This window comes from Tachyglossus aculeatus, chromosome 9 (assembly GCF_015852505.1).
Source record: "Tachyglossus aculeatus isolate mTacAcu1 chromosome 9, mTacAcu1.pri, whole genome shotgun sequence".
Classification (NCBI taxonomy): domain Eukaryota; kingdom Metazoa; phylum Chordata; class Mammalia; order Monotremata; family Tachyglossidae; genus Tachyglossus; species Tachyglossus aculeatus.
Window position 1 is genome coordinate 49,095,449 of NC_052074.1, and position 18,841 is coordinate 49,114,289.

General features: G+C 41.4%; 1 protein-coding gene across 5 annotated transcripts in view; it reads left to right on the forward strand.

The window, feature by feature from the left end:
• SLC4A10 (solute carrier family 4 member 10) overlaps positions 1 to 18,841 on the forward strand; it is a 223,203-nt gene that overhangs the window by 118,893 nt on the left and 85,469 nt on the right. For all 5 annotated transcript variants that reach the window (XM_038750972.1, XM_038750973.1, XM_038750974.1 and 2 more), the window contains 2 exons: positions 6,062 to 6,200; positions 15,411 to 15,571. In XM_038750972.1, the coding sequence (XP_038606900.1) occupies positions 6,062 to 6,200; positions 15,411 to 15,571 (300 nt within the window). The remainder of the gene's footprint in view (positions 1 to 6,061; positions 6,201 to 15,410; positions 15,572 to 18,841) is intronic.

Sequence of the window (18,841 nt, forward strand, 5' to 3'; positions counted from 1 at the left end):
AGAGTGGGCTCACAGTCTAGAAGGGGGAGACAGAGAACAAAACCAAACATATTAAAAAAATAAAATAAATAGAATAGATATGTACAAGTAAAATAAATAGAGTAATATTTAGGCGATCACATACACCGTATTGTATTGTCTGCTGCATTGTTATATTGTACTCTCCCAAGTGCTTATTGCAGTGCTATGCACACAGGAAGTGCCTGGTAATTAATTAATTAATTGCATTTAAAAGGAAGCAATTCCTGGAATTTATAGGTGCCATATTTCTGTACATTTTGTGCATTTTTCACCTTTTGCTTTTTCTACTGTTAGGTGTTTGGAAAATAAAAATAACCTCAGAACATTCTCTCCCGCCACCCCCCCCCCCCCCCAACTTCTAGTTTCCATCTCAAAAACATGATTTTCACATTTCCAGTGCTGCAAAATGAATCTTATACCTGGGGAGGAAAGATTCTAGGTCAGAAATTAGCAGACTATTTGGCTTCTGGATTCAGGAGGCTAAAGAGCAGTAATCTTGTTCCCCTCTACAATTGATCACAAACAACTGTTTGTTCATCAACTATTTACATTTTGCTTTTCAGAAGGCAAATAATGCACTGCCATAAAGTGCCATTTTCATGTGATTCTCTTGGCAATCAGTCTCACGTGCACAAGTTAGGTATTCTAACTATCTCTTCCTCTCTACTGAAAAGCCTTTCTTTGGTATAATTCTGAACACCAGTGGAAGAGTTTCTTTGAAAAAATGGTTCATTTTGCAGATATGTACACATTTCTCACTTACTAGTAGCTATTTCTACAAATCTTTTTCCTTCTGCTGATTGCAGTGTTCTCAGTACTGAATGTTCTGGGTGTTGGAAACTGAACAGTTTTTTGCTGAAGTGTACACGATTGAGCTAAAAATCATATCACTTCACATGTCTCATGAATCATTGTAATTGCCTGCTTTGTTTCCAATACACTGGTTGGTCCTGGAATAATTGCTTTTTTGTAAGAATTAAATATTCTCTTTGACTCTCTTCTAATTTGCTTTTCAGAAGCATAGCTATTCTTAATTTCATTGAATTCAAAAGTGTTTTAAGGGCTTATGATTTTTTTCAGTCAGTGAGTGGTGTTTCTGGAGAGCTTATTGTAAGCAGAGCACTATACTAAGGACTTGGAAAAGCACAGTGCTGCCAAAGGGGATGATGGAGATAGTGTGGCTATTGGTAGATAAGCGCTTAGTACAGTGACTGACTGACTGAATGAATGAGTGAATGGTAGGAGTTGGAGAATTTTATTGCATGGCCTGCATTTCCTCCACCTCCCCTCCCACCCCTTCAACCCTACACATACACTGAACACTAATGTAAAATGTGCTTTCATTAAAGGTGCTCACTACCAGTGCTCTCACTTGTTGACTCTGTTCACCAGCTATTCCCCTGTTTGCACTCTTCGTTCCTCCAGAATACACCTCCGGCATTTACCTTGCGCTCATCCTGCCTGCCTTCATCCTTTGCTCATGTGGTTCCCTGGGGCCCAGAAATCCTTCCTCCCCAAACCCTCCAGACCTCAGTCCTCCTTTAAATCCTCCTGAATCCTGTTCATTTAGTCGATTTTATTGAGCTTACTGTCTGCAGAGCACTGTACGGAGTGCTTGTGAGAGTACAATATAACAATAAATGGACACATTACCTGCTCACAACGAGATACAATCTCCCAACAAGCTATTTGTACTCAAATCTTATCAATCCATCATAAATAAATGTATATTATTTATTCATTCATCAATTCATTCAATCGTATTTATTGAGCACTTACTGTGTGCAGGGCACTGTACTAAAGCACTTGGGAAGTACAAGTTGGCAACATATAGAGACGGTCCCTACCCAACAGCGGGCTCACAGTCTAGAAGGGGGAGACAGACAACAAAACAAAACATGTTAACAAAATAAAATAAATAGAATAGTAAATATGTACAAGTAAAATAGAGTAATAAATCTGTACAAACATATATTCAGGTGCTGTGGGGAGGGGAAGGAGGTAGGGCTGGGGGGATGGGGAGAGGGAGAGGAATGGGGAGAGGAAATAAAGCGTATTTACTAATGCCTAGCCTCCATACTTCTGTGTGTGCGTGTGTGTGTGTGTGTGTGTGTGTGTGTGTTTATACATATGTATATATACTCATATATTTGATTGTACATTCAATTTTATTTTTTTGGCTTTCCTTGTTTGTGAATATTTCTGTGTCTGTGTCTCCCATTAGTGAGGGGATATGTCTTGTACGACTATTGTACTTCTCAAGTGCTAAGTGTAGCGCATTTAGTCGACACAATAAATGCCATTATCATTACTACTTCTAACCACCTTTTGCAGGTTCTGTTATGCTTTTTGTTTCATGAGCTGAGACATCCCTTCTTATAAGAATTGTGCAGTGTGGGCCAGGGAATCTGGTATGAAATCCATTTGGATTGCCATAGGGTTCAGTCTCAGAGGACAGAGGATGGCAGGGGTAGAATGTATTGATGCTCCTAGATAATAATGGATTTTTAAAATCTCAGCCTGCATGAGATTAACATTATTAACACACAGGTGGCATCCCACTGCTGTTTCACAAGCCACTGATGTCCTCCCTGATGGAGAAGTTCCAAGGTAAGATGGTAGAGCATGGGCCAACCTTAATTCACCTCACGGTTCCTTTTTGCAGCCCAGCCCAAGACTCATCAGAGCTCTGCCTTGGGGATAGGTGCCATCCAAAGCAGATTAAATTAGCGTGACCTCTGATCTGTAAGACTTCGTAGCCTGACAACACTGAAGCAGGCTGATATTTGCAGGATATACAGTCAGGTGCCCAAGTGTTTATTCATGTACCGCATGAATAAATCCGTGAATGAAAAACACTGTCGTTAGGCACAAGCCCAAAAAATGGCTGTATATTGACAGAGGTGAATGAAGGGGGAGTCATAGAAGGGATTAAGGAAGGATTGACAGAATGAGATGGTGTTGGAGGTAGGAAGTTCAGGGACTTGTACAAGGTCCTAAAAGACCTGTCCAAAGGTGGGGAAAGGTTAAATGCAAACCTCAATGGGAAGTGTAAAGTGAAATTATCAACAGTTGGTAGAAGAGGAAGCTGAGAGAATTTATTGGGAGGGGCATCTACCCCCAGAGGAAGTCAAAAAGATTTATTTTACCTTTGGGAAATGGCAACAGTTATTAGTTCTATTGGCTTAGGCTCAAAGAAAGAATGCAGTGTGCCTTTAGGGATTTACTGTTTATGTCCTTCAGGATGATGTCTAGGAACTAGCTTTCTGCTAGCTAATTTCTGCTAACATTCCCTCTTTTTTAATACTCTAAAGGTTGTCATCTTGGTTCGCATGTGCGTGCATGCACTGCAAACCACAGGCACTTTATTCCTTGTTCTTGGTTGGGTTTAGGCTATTCACTCACATTTGTCACTGTGTATTTCTTTGGGGATACTTATGATACAGGCAGCATTAAATTTTCTAGAGCAACTTAGAATGTGAACATTTTAGGATCGATTGTAAACTAATTGTGCATCCCAGAAAGCTAAAATTTGGACTTTAGCTGTTCAGTATGATTTAGGTTCCTTGTATGAACTTCAGTAAGTCATGTTTAAAATTCTTCCCACCTGTTTAGCTACTCCTGTGGGAAGATGGATTGAAAGAGCTAGATAGCATGGTTGTCAGTCCCAAGAGTTCATGACAAATCTGCAACTCCGAGAATCTGTGGCAGCTTCTTCAAATAAAAAAAACAACCAAACAACTCACCATTTACTACGAGCAAAGCACCATACTAGGCACTTGGGTAGATTGGATTTAGCCCCACCAGGAGCTCGAGTCTAAATAGAAGGGAATAAACTTATTCTTTGCCACATCACTTTGCTTAACCTTCCTCTCCAGATTACTCTTTCTCCCAGTTCAGCACTCTGCACACAGTGAGTGCTTAATACAACGATTAAGTGCTGGGTTAGATTCAAGATAATCAGGTCCGGTACAGTCTCTATCCCGCATGGGACTCACAGTTTTAGGGGCAAGGGAGAACATGTACCAGAGAGGCAGTGTGGCTCAGTGGTAAGAGCATGGGCTTTGGAGTCAGAGGTCATGGGTTCAAATCCCAGCTCTGCCAATTGTCAGCTGTGTGACTTTGGGCAAGTCACTTAACTTCTCTGGGCCTCAGTTACCTCATCTGTAAAATGCGGATTAAGATTGTGAGCCCCACGTGGGACAACCTGATCACCTTGTATTCCCCCAGTGCTTAGAACAGTGCTTTGCACATAGTAAGCGCTTAACAAATACCATCATTATTCTTATTCTTATTATTATGTATCTAATCCTGATTTTACAGATGGAAACTGAGGCTCAGAGAAATTAGGTGACTTGCCCAAGGTCTCCTGACTCACAGGCCTAAGTTCTTTTCACTAGGCAACACCACTTCTCTCCAAGCCACATTGACCTTTTTCATAATAGCCCTTGATGAGAGCCTTATAGTCACTCAACCCCAGACCCACAGCACTTAGATACATATCCTATACTCTGCTATTTCCCCTACATGCAGTTTTAGTGCCTGTAACCCCCTGTAGTCTGTAAACTCCTTGTGGGCAGGGAATACATGTTATGTTGTAGTCTCCCAAGTGCTTAGTACAGTGCTCTGCACACAGAGCACGATTGATTGATGTCACCAAATCTATTGTTTTGTACTTTACAAGGACTTAGTAGTGTTCTGCACCCAGTTAGTGCTCAACAGATATCACTGATTTATTAATTATACCTGTCTATTACCCCCAAGTACTTTTCTGCTCTTTTTGTGTCTAGCCATACTGTATTGTGGGGTTTAATTTGAGTCCTTAAAATCTTTATTAATAATAATAATAATGATGGTATCTGTTAAGTGCTTACTATGTGCTAAGCACTGTTCTAAGCACTGGGGGAGATACAAGGTAAACAGCTTGTCCCACGTGGGGCTTACAGTCTTAATCCCCATTTTACAGATGAGGTAACTGGGGCACAGAGAAGTTAAGTGACTTGCCCAAAGTCACACAGCTGACAAGTGGCAGAGGTGGAATTAGAACCCATGACCTCTGACTCCCAAGCCCTTGCTCTTTCCATTGAGCCATGTTTATTGCTACTGGATTTCATGTTATTTTATAGGGAAATTTCCAATTTATCAAAGGCTATGAATTTTATGCCCATCTTTGAAAATGTTGACAAAAGTCCAATTTACTAGCATCTGCAGCTTCAGTGAGCACGTTCCTAATTCCTTTAGCTCGGTTACCAGTACAGAAAGGAAATAGAACCAGTTCCAGGCCCCAAGTCTTTCATGGAATCACATCTCCTCCTGGAGGCCTTCTCCAATTTAATCTCTCATCTCCACATTTTTCTATCCCATCTGCCACTTCAGCCCTTTGGTGCCCCTCAAGCACTTCCGTACTCACACCCTCTGTACGACTGATGCATATATATGGCTTACTGTCTGAACAAACCCTCATTATGGCCCTTTAAAAACCCTTTTCTTCAGTTCTGTGAAGAAATGAATTTTGATGAGAGCCTTATAGTCACTCAGCCCCAGACCCACAGCACTTAGATACATATCCTATACTCTGCTATTTCCCCTACATGCAGTTCATTTTAGTGCCTGGAACCCCCTCTAGTCTGTAAACTCCTTGTGGGCAGGGAATACATGTTATGCTGTAGTCTCCATTAACCATTTGGGAAATAACTGGGTCTTGGTGCCTGTTCCCCACCCATTGGGATGTAAGCAGTGTACACGTGGTTGGATCTCCCAGATCCTGTCTGGTGGAGTCCGGGGGGAGCTGATGGCCTAATTTCCGCCCTATAAAATCCACAAAGCTTAACGAGAGAGTGAAGCGGATAATTGCATTGTGGTGCACATGACTGTCATTTGACCCTTTGCCTTCCTGAGCTGACTTTGCAAACATGACTTGTTTTCTTAGTCTGTCTCTTCCCCTGGAGGAAACACCTGTTCCTGCCTCTGCGTAGATCCAGCTGCACTTGACAACCCAGAAGCTGGGATAATATCTCTTCGTGTCTCTGGTTTTCTGCAGACACCCCTTCCCAGCGGGTTCAGTTTATTCTCGGAACGGAGGATGATGATGAGGAGCACATTCCTCATGACCTTTTCACGGAACTGGATGAAATTTGCTGGCGTGAAGGTGAGGATGCTGAGTGGCGAGAGACAGCCAGGTGAGGATTTTTCGTGGATTATGCTTCGAGTAATCGATTGTAATTCAAAGTCAGGAAAAGGTTGCTACGGGGCTCAAATAGCAAGCATCATATCAATACCCAGGCATTGCTAGCCTAATGTTCCTTCATATCTGACTGAGTTTCAAAGGGCAAAATTAGAGGGGAAAAAAACCCCAGGGTGGCATCAGTAGCAGTTAAAATTTCAAATTGTGTACAGTTAACCTGCTAAAATGAAGCTAAATTGAATGCTACTTTTTTGGGTTTCTTTTTGCTTTCAATTCTCCTGGCAGTTAGGTCAGCTGTTGGGCCAGGCTGGTGCTGCCATGTTAGCAACCTGACACTGGGAATTGGTGGAAAACGAGCCAGAGTTTCCCTGGGCTTCTTGGGACCACTGGTAGAGTTGTTTCACAGCAGTCACACACAGCTCCTGAGCATTATTGCCGTCTCCATGGTACATTTTGGAAGACCATTGCGGTATTATGGGTTGAATATTAGCCTGCAAGACAAGACAAACTTAAGACTTTGTGTCCATACTGAGCTTTTGCCTTGTTGTGTTACATAAGCTAGGTAAGAAAAACTTCAGGAACTCCAGTTAACTCTCCTTTAAACTCTGATTGTATAGGATTGTCCCCCAGGGATGCTGTACGAAAGAATGAAAATAAAATTTGCAGTGTAAAATATTTTGAAAATAAAAGTGCTTAATAGGAAAATGCCTTTCGGCAGTAGGCTTAAATGTTCACTTAAGCTAAAATAACTTATTTTAAAATGTGGGAGGTATTCAGTTAACAAAGGAGTGGGCTCTTTCAAGAGGAGTCTACTCATCCCCTCTATGTTTTTTTCAAAGCATCTAAAGACATTTTAGGCAGCAGCCTTCCCAATTAATATTTCTATACAAAAATAACGAGTTAAATGCTGGTAAGGCTGTGCCATGTAGGATAATTAATTCTCACTGGTTCAGGTGAATGATGATATAGTTTGTGGATTAACCTAGCTCTTGCCTTCACTTCTCAGTCCTGTGATGGCTTGTCATTAGGCCATTAGTACTTTTTTCCAGAGGTAGAGCAGGGAAGGAAAGGACTTGAAATCCAGAACTCTGAGTATTGTTACTTGTCACAAGTTCTGGCAAGTGGCATGTTGTTGAAGAGGTTGAAACTCTCATCTGAAATGGATTTGGAGATAATTAGTGAATTTAACTTATCCATGCTATTTATCCACATTACCATTTAGATCTGAGAACTGACTGACTGCAGCAGTGTTTAGTTAATTTATCTTCATTCGGTTTTTGTTTATCTGGTTCAGTCTGGAGGAAGCCCAAGTTCATGGGTCGGCAGTGCTAATGGGGAGTGCCAATCACCCTAAACCAAATCTTTAAGTCCAGTGGTTGACATTTTCAAAAACTGAAACAAATTTGCTGACAGCCACCAGTCTTGTAAAGTCTCATTAAGAACTTGAGTCAAGGTTTGTTTTAAGTAGAGTGAGTTGCTTAGGGTTGGGACTAAGGTTTGAGTTGGAGCAATGGGTAAAAGAAAGGAGTACATGACAGGGGTACTAATTGCCTAATTGGGCTATGGATATGCCTGGGCACCCCTATCTGATCTTCCTCAGGTGTTGACTTTTGACCCGCTATTTAGCCTTGTCCTGTAAACTGGTCCCGGCAGATGGGATCTGAATCCTTCGAATTATCTACTGGTCATATGATACAGTCTAACAGTAGGCAATTTCCATGATTAAAATAGCATTTTTGCTCCAGTTTAACAGATAGAGTGGGTAGGGAACTCATGGCTAGGGCAAGGGCTAAAATAAGATGTTTGGTTTTGCTGAGGACTGGTCTATATTAGAAGCTGAGTACTGGTTGATTTGTTAATGACAAATTAGGTATTTGCTTTTGATACCTTGTTATATGACCACCTCTCCCCCAAGCTGGGAAGGTTTCCTGCAACTCCCCTGGCCTCCTAGACTGCTTAAGTTTGGGATTGGTCCAGACAATTAAGGAACTCCACAGGAGATTCTTAGAAAGGACCAACCCTGGCCTAAGGTAATTATGTTGAACTGGACTGTTTTCAGGCTAGAGACAGCAGCTGTTTATTTTTGGATCCAGGTTGGACCTGATTGTTCAGCTTCTAACATATCGGCTTTTTGTGAACATAGACAGTCACACAGATTTGGATATATAAGACATGTTTTGATATCTCCCTGAGTGCTCTGAAGCTGCTACCAAGGATTTTGTGCATTTGCGACCCATTATGTGTTGGGAGACTGTGCTTTCCTGGAAGTGAGAAGCATCATAGCTTAGTGGATAGAGCATGGGACTAAGAGTCAGAAAGACCCAGGTGTCTATCACATGTCTGCTATGTGACTCACCTTGGTTACTTAATTTGTAAAATGGGAATTTAGACTGTGAGCCCTATGTGGAACAGGGATTTTATCCAACCTGATTATCTTGTATCTACTGTGATCATTAAATTGTATTTATTGAGTGCTTGCTGTGTGCAGAACACGGTACTAAGAGATTGGGAGAGTATAGTACAACAAGAAACGGACACATTCCCTGCCCACAGCACTTACAGTCTAGAGGGAGGGAGGCAGACATCAATACAAATAAAGTTACAACTATGTACATAAGTGCTGTAGGGCTGGGAAGGGGGAAGAGCAAAGGGAGCAAGTTAGGGCAATGCAGAAGGGAGTGGGAGATGAGGAAAGGTGGGGCTTACTCTGGGAAGGCCTTTTGGAGGAGATGTGCCTTCAACAAGGCTTTGAGGGGGGAGAGCGCAGTTGTCTGTCATATTTGAGGAGGGAAGACATTCCAGGTGAGAGGCAGGATGTGGGCCAGAGGTAGGCATCGAGATAGGCAAGATCGAGAAACAGTGAGAAGGTTGGCATTAGAGGAATGAAGTGTGTGGGCTGAGTTGTAGAGGAGAGAAGTGAGGTGAGGTAGGAGGGGGAGCAAAGAACAGTGCTTGGCACAGTAAGAGCTTGACAAGTATCATAATAATTATAATAACTAGTGAAGTTAGACTTGCCCATATGTCAAGCTAGTTTCAATCTGGGACCTATGTTTTTGCTTCTGTAAGATTATCAGTCTTGGCCTCAAAAATCATCTGCAGAATTTCTTAATAAAGCATGTAATCTTATAAAGTACAGCGCTCTGCACACAGAAAGTGCTCAATAAATACGATTGAATGAATGAATGAATGAATAAAGTGTATTATATATGTTTATACACATTCATGTTTGTGTTTTGCCTGTTGACATAGATTCAAACTTTAGTATAGTGGCAGAAAAATTTCAATTTTAATCAAGCTAGAGTTTTTATTAATCAAAGTTATTACTTTGAGTGTTAGCTGCTGGAATGTGTTTCCATTTAACATACTTTGCACTGTGATTATCTCATCTTTGTGGAGCAGAAAAATTAAGTGGTAGGAAAGAAATCCTTTGATTCTAGTGTGAGCCCATATAGGTGCTTCTGGAAACCCAAATTCTTCCTGGGATTCCTAAACAGCACTTGGGCCTTGAGGGTGGGAGACGGCGTCGGTTTCACGAGATGCTGGGGAATCTTTTGTGGAAGGTTGGGCTGGGAAGCAGTGGGTCAACAGTGACTATAGCAGCAAGATCCATTGATTTGGAGCTATAGATTAACAAAAGTCACAAAAATGGATTGGAGTAGAGGTGGGTGTGGGGAGGCAGGGAGTCAAGTACAAGAACAGGGGCCTAGAAACCCTGTGGAACATGGAGGCCTGCACTAGAAAAAGTAGGGTGGGGCTATTTCCCTGGTGACTTTGCTGTTGCTTTGAGAAGTGATGTCTGCCTCACTGATGATGGACCCCATGGGGAAGCGAAAATCCTGATGCCATGAAGAATGTGGGCAGGAAGGTCATCCATGGCACCTCAGGCTCCTTTCTCAATGTTCCTATATGGAGCTGAAAGTGATTTGGCATTCTTCATTAGCATTGCTGTCCGTGGTCTTGGAGCTTAGTCAACTTGAAAATTTAGTGGCCTTTTTGGCTTTAACTTTATTGAGGTTTTGGAGCATGTTCTGAAAGCATTTTCCTCCAATCTGAACTCTGTGCAGCAAGAGCAATAGGAAATTAAACATTTGTGTAAAGCTCCTAGAGGGCAGGAGCCATAACTGCTGTAGTTTCCCAAGCTCTCAGTACAGTGAGGTGATAGTGTGTATTTTGAAAGCTTTCTTTTTTGTGAATGGTGTCTCGATAGCTTGTGGTAACCTTTGGAGACACATAAGACAAGCCTGTGACTTGATGTCCTGAGTGTTGCCATGATAAATAAAGAATACTAACAGCAATCAATATCCATGTGCTGTGTGTATTGACCTGCTATAAATGGGCCATGTCCCGTGTCAGAATTCCTTTAATGACTGTGTATTCTGAACCAAGTGCCTTTCCATAGAATACAGGGTAATTAAATATTCCAGCCTTAACACTTTTTCTCTCAGGATTGTAATGATGGCTTGAACTTTGGGTCAGGACTCTTTTTCTCACTTAATGCCAAATTTTAAAGCCTGATTGAATGTCATCCCTCCACCCACTGACCTGGATTTTTCCTCTAATTAATCTTTCCCTACAGTAGGGATGATAATTGAGAAGACCGCTCTCCTTAATGAATTCCCTTGGTCTATAGAAGTGTTATTCCCTCTATAGTCTGGATCGTATTTGAAAATGACCAGAGATGCATAAGGTATCCTCTCCCAGTAGAGCAATCTGGGGCTGAATAACCTGAATTAATCAGGATCAGACCGTATTATCGAGTTGAAACTTGGTTTATGAATCCTTTAGCAATATGATGAGAGCCAGGATTCAGAAAAACTGCCGCGTCCCACCACTCCCCCAGCATCCCAGCCATTCCCCTGACCTTGTTTCTGGGTACAAGAAGAGGAAAAGGGCTTTCTGGTATCTAACGTCTTGGCCCCAGAACTGTCCTCAGTGAATGGTACGAGAGAGTGACTGTCCCAAGCCTGGTGTCTTAGAGGGTATGAGGTTTGATATAGTGGTGTCCCAATCATTTCTTCACCCTCACCCATAATACTAAGGGAGTTCCACACAGCTAGGTCCCATGGGCCTCTGGGAACAATCCCGAGGCATCCCTATTATTTGACTTTGACATTTTCAGAGTGTAAAATGTCCAATCCCTTCATTCCCACCAGTACCTTATCACCTGCTGTCCTTTACTTGAAGCTAGAAAACAACATACATCTCTCCCCAGGAGCTGGGCTAAAATATAGCTAACTGCTCTTTCAAGAAGAAGAGTAGTTTATTTTGTGTATTGGGCGGTTTTAAATAACAATAATCTTTTGGGTTGGGATTAGTGGTCTATCCTTCTGTCCGCTCTTACTCTGAGAGAACACGGCAGACTATTGCTTACCCTGGCTGAAGAAGGAACTAAAATAAACTCAATATAAATGCTAATGAGTTATTTGAAAAAAAATCAATTCACTAAATTTTGTTTTATTTTACTTATTACTCTTTGTCCTAGCAACGTATTGGGCAATAGAATTCAGAAGTAGCCATCTGAGACATTGTCATGCTTCTCTACAACGTTCACTCTAATCTGGTCTATTTGGCTGCTTTTTGCTAGCTGAAACCTGATACAAATGGGTATTAAAGAATATCTAGTGTGACTGGGCTTCTTGCCCTCATGGGACCAACAGGCGTTGTGTTAAGTGGGTCCATCACCTGCCAGAAGGTGGGAGAAAAGGCAAGTGTCTCAAACTTGATCACAGCCGAAGTGGTACTGAGAATTCCAGGGAGTTGGCAGAAGCAGGAAGAAAGCAGAAGTGGCAGGAGGAAGCATGTAAGCAGGTGAGTGCAGGGGCTACTGACTCCCTCGAGGTCCATCTGCTGTGGCCCAACTCTGCTAGCCCTGAAGATGGGCTGCCTATTGGCACCCTTTAGAGCAACCAAAAGGGAGCTCCTGGAAATATATCCCCAAACCACTTCGGCTCAACTCTTTCCCAGGTTTCACCATGCCCATGTTGGCGTATGGTTGACCATGGGGAAATGTACTGGGGGGTAGTCCGTCACTCCTGCCACTATGTCTCCTGCTTTATCTTCCCCTCCTCTCCCCTTCTTAGTTTTTTTAATATGAAAATGAGAAAATATAGTCAATTTAAGCCTGCCACAATTAACCCTTTGGACATGGTGGTCTGGCTGTAAGTTCCTGGAGAGGCAATACCAAGCAGAACAAATTTACAGGCTCCCAAGCAATAATGATGGGAAGCGAGATGTGGCTAGAACATTTTTTCTGGTAATCTTTTCCTGTCTTATTCAATGGAACTCCTCTGACCAGCCTCACTTCTGGAGCCTTTGTAAATTCTTGTACAAGCCATAGGAGATTCAGTGAGCAATCTGATGTTCCTCTAGGCCAAATGGTAACAGATATTGCAGGAGTATGGGTGATTTCAGAAGGAATATCTCTAGGAGGAGGAAACAGCTAAGATAAGTTACAGAACTGAGCAACATGAAGAGAATTAAAATGCTTCAGGCACTACTGTTTCACACTCTTGAGCTGTGCTACTAGAGCAGTTCTGGTGGATTTTTAACTGCGGCTATCCTGGATAAACCCATCCGGGTATTTCTCTAGGATTATTTCTTGTAGTTGTTGGTCATGACAGAAGCCACCATTTTCTCTGTTAAACAGTCCACATGGAAGGAAAGAGGATTGTTTTTATCAAGATATTGTGTCTGCAATTTCTACCATATCTTGAATAATTTAAAAATAAATAGTTCCTGCCAATTAAAATTTAAACAGTAAATTAGATTGTGAAGCTAATGTTGTCATTTGGAGATATGAGAAGTATTTGTTAAAACCAGCTGTTCCCTATGCAAAAACCCTCCACAAAAAACCCTTAAAACAAGCCATATGACATGACAAATGAATCCAACAATAATAACTGAGTCTCTTTTGTAAACATCATTTAATGTATTAATAGATTAGTGTACAAACATCCTATCACCATGCTAATGACTGGAAATCTGCTTGACTTCTAGTGGCTACTCTTTAAGTATACTTTACTCAAGTGTGGTGATGAGGCAAAGAGGGTAGCAGTTTAGACCTGTGATATGCAGTTGTGTAGAAAAGGAAAGCTATCAAAACATTCATTCATTCAATCAATCGTATTTATTGAGCACTTACTGTGTGCAGCGCACTGTACTAAGTGCTTGGGAAGTACAAGTCGGCAACATATAGAGATGGTTCCTACCCAACAATGGGCTCACAGTCTAGAAGGGGGAGACAGACAACAAAACAAAACATGTAGACAGGTGTCAAAATCATCAGAACAAATAGAATTAAAGCTGTATGCACATCATTAACAAAATAAATAGGATAGTAAATATGGACAAGTAAAATAGAGTAATAAATCTGTACAAATATATACAGGTGCTGGAGGGAGGCGAAAGAGGTAGTGTGGGGGGGATAGAGAGGAGGAGAGGAAAAAGGGGGTTCAGTCTGGGAAGGCCTCCTGGAGGAGGTGAGCTCTCATTAGGGCTTTGAAGGGAGGAAGAGAGCTAGTTTGGTGGATGTGTGGAGGGAGGGTATTCCAGACCAGGGGAAGGACGTGGGTCAGGGGTCGACGGCAGGACAGGCGAGAACAAGGCACAGTGAAGAGGTGAGAGGCAGAGGATCGGAGGGTGCGGGCTGGGCTGTAGAAGGAGAGAAGGGAGGTGAGGTAGGATGGGGTGAGGTGATGGAGAGCCTTGAAGCCGAGTGAGGAGTTTTTGCTTGATTCTTAGGTTGACAGGCAGCCACTGGAGATTTTTGGGGAGGGGAGTAACATGCCCCGAGAGTTTCTGTACAAAGATCATCCAGGTAGCAGAGTGAGGTATAGACTGAAGTGGGGAGAGACAGGAAAACAAGTTGATTCATGCCATGAAGGCCTTTAATATTCAAGGGAAATACAAAACTCTCTGCCAGTGGTAGATAAAGTACAAAATATAGATTGAGAATGAGTGAACTTCCATAAATTCTGCATTGTGGTGTAGTTTAGCTCAGAATTCCAATTTCTTGTTTGGTTTTTCAGCCCTACTGCTTCTTTGCCTAAACAGGATTAAATAAGAGATTATTAATGAAAGGTTGAGCTGAGGTAAAGCACTAAGATGCTTGGAAAGAGGTAAACAAATAAACAGCCAAAATTGAGCAAGTGGGAGAAGGTGAAACACCCTTTTTCCTTTCGAAGAAACTGTGTTAATTTTGTGGGTGGGTTTGAGGGAATATTGGTGGGGTTACTTTAATGTTCCAGTACCCATTCTGTGCCATTCACTCCTCAGATAATGTCACTCAGCTAGTACTACCATATCAGTTTTTTGAACCATTGGTCAGACCATGTATTTTAAGGCGGAGATTATAAGAATCTTTTTATGGTATTTAAACATTTACTATGTGTTGCTATGTGTCAAACACTGTTCTAAGTGCTGGGGTAGATACAAGTTAATTAGGTTGGACACTGTTCTTGTATCACATGGTGCTCACAGTCTAGCACTTAGAACAGTGCTTTGCACATAGTAAGCACTTAATAAATGCCATCATTATTATAAGTAAGAAGAAGAACAGGAAAAATGAGACACAGAGAAGTTAAGCGACTTGCCCAAGGTCACACAGAAAGCTATCAGCAAAACTAGGATTAGAAGCCAGGTCCTCTGACTGTCAGGCCCATGCTCCCATTACTGGGCCATGCTGCTTCCATGCTGCTTTATTTTAGGGTGCAAATCTCATAACCGGTGTTTTGTTCATCCAGTTCTTTCAAGAGGGTTCATGCTCTTTGAGGCCCCTTCCAATCCAGTTACTCTGTGATCCACCACATTTCAACCACAGTGACACTGAAGCCAGGTCCTCTCCATTACTCTGCCCTAGGCATCATCTTTCCAGGTATTACAAATACAGTACTCTGCAACACTAGCTTTTCATCAAAATCTAATTCCAGTACTTGTACCAACAGAATAGAAAGGTTATTTTACATGATTATATGTTTTGTGAAGTTGTTTCAAACCCCAACCTCAAGCCAGGCACTACCTCTGGATCTCCAAGGTTGAAGCAAGATCAGTTTTTATCAAATGCCAAAGTACCAAATTCTGTAAGACTACTGATAGGCTTTTGGCTTGGGAATGACATGAAAATACTTAAAACCTCACCACTGTGTTCTTCTGAGCGAACTATGATTTTTTTTCTTCACTGAGTTCAGCTAATCTGCTGTTTGTTTAGGTGGTTGAAGTTTGAAGAAGATGTGGAGGATGGCGGAGAAAGGTGGAGCAAGCCATATGTGGCTACTCTTTCTTTGCACAGCTTGTTTGAGCTGAGAAGTTGCATCCTGAATGGAACAGTTTTGCTGGACATGAGAGCTAACACCTTAGAGGAAATTGCAGGTAAATTGCTCTTTTTCATTAGAAATACAAAATAAATATGCATGCTATCTTCCTCATCAGTAAAAACAACTGTATGCCCTGTTTTTTCTTTTCCTAGGAACTTGTTTTTCTTGTGTACAAGCCTTTTGTATTTTTTTAATGGGAGTGGTCTTCAATATAGAATTTTTAGGTGATTCTGATTTATGGGCAAGAGTTAATAATCATATATTCCAGTTACAACTATAGCTGGCATTCGTGTTTTGTAACATAAATCAAATGGTATTTCTTTCACCTCAATTGTATGCACACAGAATCACACACACACGTATTTAGCTGTCCGTTTGCTGTCAAAATTGTGCTACAGATGGTGAAATTATATCCACATGCATGGGTTTGGAATAAAAGATGTTCCATCCCAGGGAAGTACATTTCTTGCTTTGCTGAGACTAGTTTTCAACGAGTCATTTTCACCCAGCCGATCTTTCGTAGTGTCTCCCTGCCATACCCAGATCTTTGTGGTTTTCTGCAAGACGATATCTTGGAGAAGTTCCAATTTACTCTTCCTGATAGCACTTATAGCTGGAGCTCCTGGTTCTGGATATGTAACTGATAAATTGTTTTGCGACACTCTTCAGGCTTCTTTGTCCTCCGAGATCATGACACTGAGCCATCTTAAGGTTTGGTTGCACTTTTTATACATATATTGCAATGTTAACTCAAATTTGGAATGCTTGAGCAGATGGGAAAGTATAAATAGCTGGCCAGGAATAGATCTGTTTAATAGTACAAAGTATAGAGTAATGTACTGGGGGAAATGCAAACTGTTTAGTGGAAGGAGCATGAAACTGTGAATCAGGAGGCCCAGGTTCTAGTTTCAGCTCTACATTGGCCTGCTGAGAGACCTCTAGCAAATCACTTAGCTTCTTAAGCCTCAGTTTACTCAGCAGTAGAAAAGGGCAAGATCCTGCTCACCCACCTCTTAGATTGGGAGCTCTGTGTGGGACAGGGACTGGTCCAACCTGAATATCGTGTCCACTTCATTGCTTAGCACCCATTTTTTTCTCCCATAGGCAGTACTCATTAAGTACAGGGAGTTCTCATATAATGCAAGGCTTGTCTTCTTGGGAAACCTTGTGTCACACTGCAGTACTCATCTCTTTCGATGATATATGTCCAGGAGTGGCTTCTTCAATAACGAGGTCTGCTGAGTCCAATCAGAAGCCCTACTCATGTTATCCTTCAAACATATATCATAAAAATGCATTTAATCAGAATGGAGTGTATCATCTCTATAAAATGACTTTATGTGAGAGTATGTCAGAAAGATTCTAGAAGTCATCATTGGAAACAAAAGCAGCTGTTTGTAGAAGTACGTAGCTTCATGTGTGTGTGTCTGTGTCTGTCACTGGCTGAAAAATGAGTCTGAATCTTAGAACTCACCAGAGGCATTCATGGTTCCATAGTCTTCTCAATATAATTAATGCACATAAGTGCGACAGTTAGCTAGTGCTCATTAAGCCCCAAAATGTTAGGTTCCAACAGTGGCCATCACGACTTGACATTGAGTCATTTCGCTGGTTTGGGTGCTACCTTGTAATGCAATCGTTGGATGACTAACAGAGTTGGGAGCATATAAGGTCACTAGAACAAAAGCCTGCATTTTAGGCGGGCACCTAAATTATAAAACTCTGGATTGGTTTTGTAGATAGATACAGATAGATATAAATACTATCTTTTTAGGGCTGAGCTCCCTGCCTATTGTACAGCTGAAGGTAAGAATGTTTAAAAATTCTGAAGATGCCAAATGAAACAGTGTCTAATTTCAGGGGAAAAAGCATTGGATCAGATATGGAAATGTTGAGTTTAACCTAATTATAAGGCCTTCATAAAGAGTGCATTAGATTGAAAGAATAATAATCGCAGTGCTTGTAGAACACTGTAATTTTGTAGGGAAGCACAATAGGGTAGCTGAAATTTGTTCCAGTGGCCTTATATGCTCCAAACTCTGTTAGTCATCCAACAGATTGCGTTACAAGGTAGCACCCGAACCAGCTAAAAGACTCAATGTCAGGTTGTGGTGGCCACTTTTTGAACCTAACATATTGGTGTTTAATGAGCACCTGCTATCTGTCGGACATATGTGCGTTGATTTATCTTTATTGAGAAGAATATGGAACCATAAATGCCTCTATGGTAAGTTCTAAGATTCAGACCCATATTTCAGCCAGTGACAGAAGGATATGAGAACATCTGTGAAGAGTGTTTATTTTGATATTCATCGTATTGGTTAGTACTGTCGCTAAGCTTTTCCCTTCTCATGCCTCACTTTCCTTCGATTATCAAATTATTTCCTCTCTTCGATGCAAGGGAATTGATTATCTTCTCTTAGGTGCTTTATTCGAAGGTGGCCAGTAAACATCCATGATTGTTGTTACTGAAACAAAAGCAGTTAGGTCCTCTAATCTGTCTTTACAGATCAAAGCCTCAATTTCCCAATATGCCTAGACACTCTTTCCTGCACTTCTAATTAGGCAGCCTCCTTTTGGTGTAGAAGCACTTCACATTGAACATGACCTTGTCAGGGAGAGGAAATCAGTAGGATGCAGTCCAAAAAAACGCTAGCATTTTCTGTGTAATGTCACACTGATGGTTAATGTAGCGAGAGATTGGGTCCATTTAATCAAAAATGCTCTCCAGAATTGAAATGAAAGGTTTGAGTTATTCTCCCCTTCCTCCCACCCTCTGGCTAATTTGCTTCTACTCCCTGACCCTCCCAATCCCCGCCAGTAGTTGTATCTAATTTAAACTTTTTTTTAACCCATGTGACTGACGTCATCTGATTGTTTTCATCTTTATTGCTATTCTTAGCATCTGCAAATGTATGATTTCTGGTCATTAATATGTGATTTTCTCCCTCTTCCTGATGATTAATGAAAATGTCAAATCAAATTTTACCTGGTATTTTCTTCTCCACAGCTATGTAGAGCCCATTTTTGGTCATCACCTTCCTTTGTTTCTAGTTTTCAGGGAGTTTTCAATCAATAGGACAGTGTTCCTATCCAAGCAGAAGCAAATTGATTTTGCAAATAGAATGTTTTATGTTTGCCTTCCTTTTTTATGCACATTATTATGGTAACTAGGCAAATCTCAAACACTTGGAGCAAATCTAAACATTTAACATCTGTGATCTTTTCCCCCTGTCATCTGGTCTCTGTGATACAGCTGAAATGTTAAAGCCCCTCACATGGAAAATAGGATATAGCAACAAAATGACTTTCACCTGAAACCATG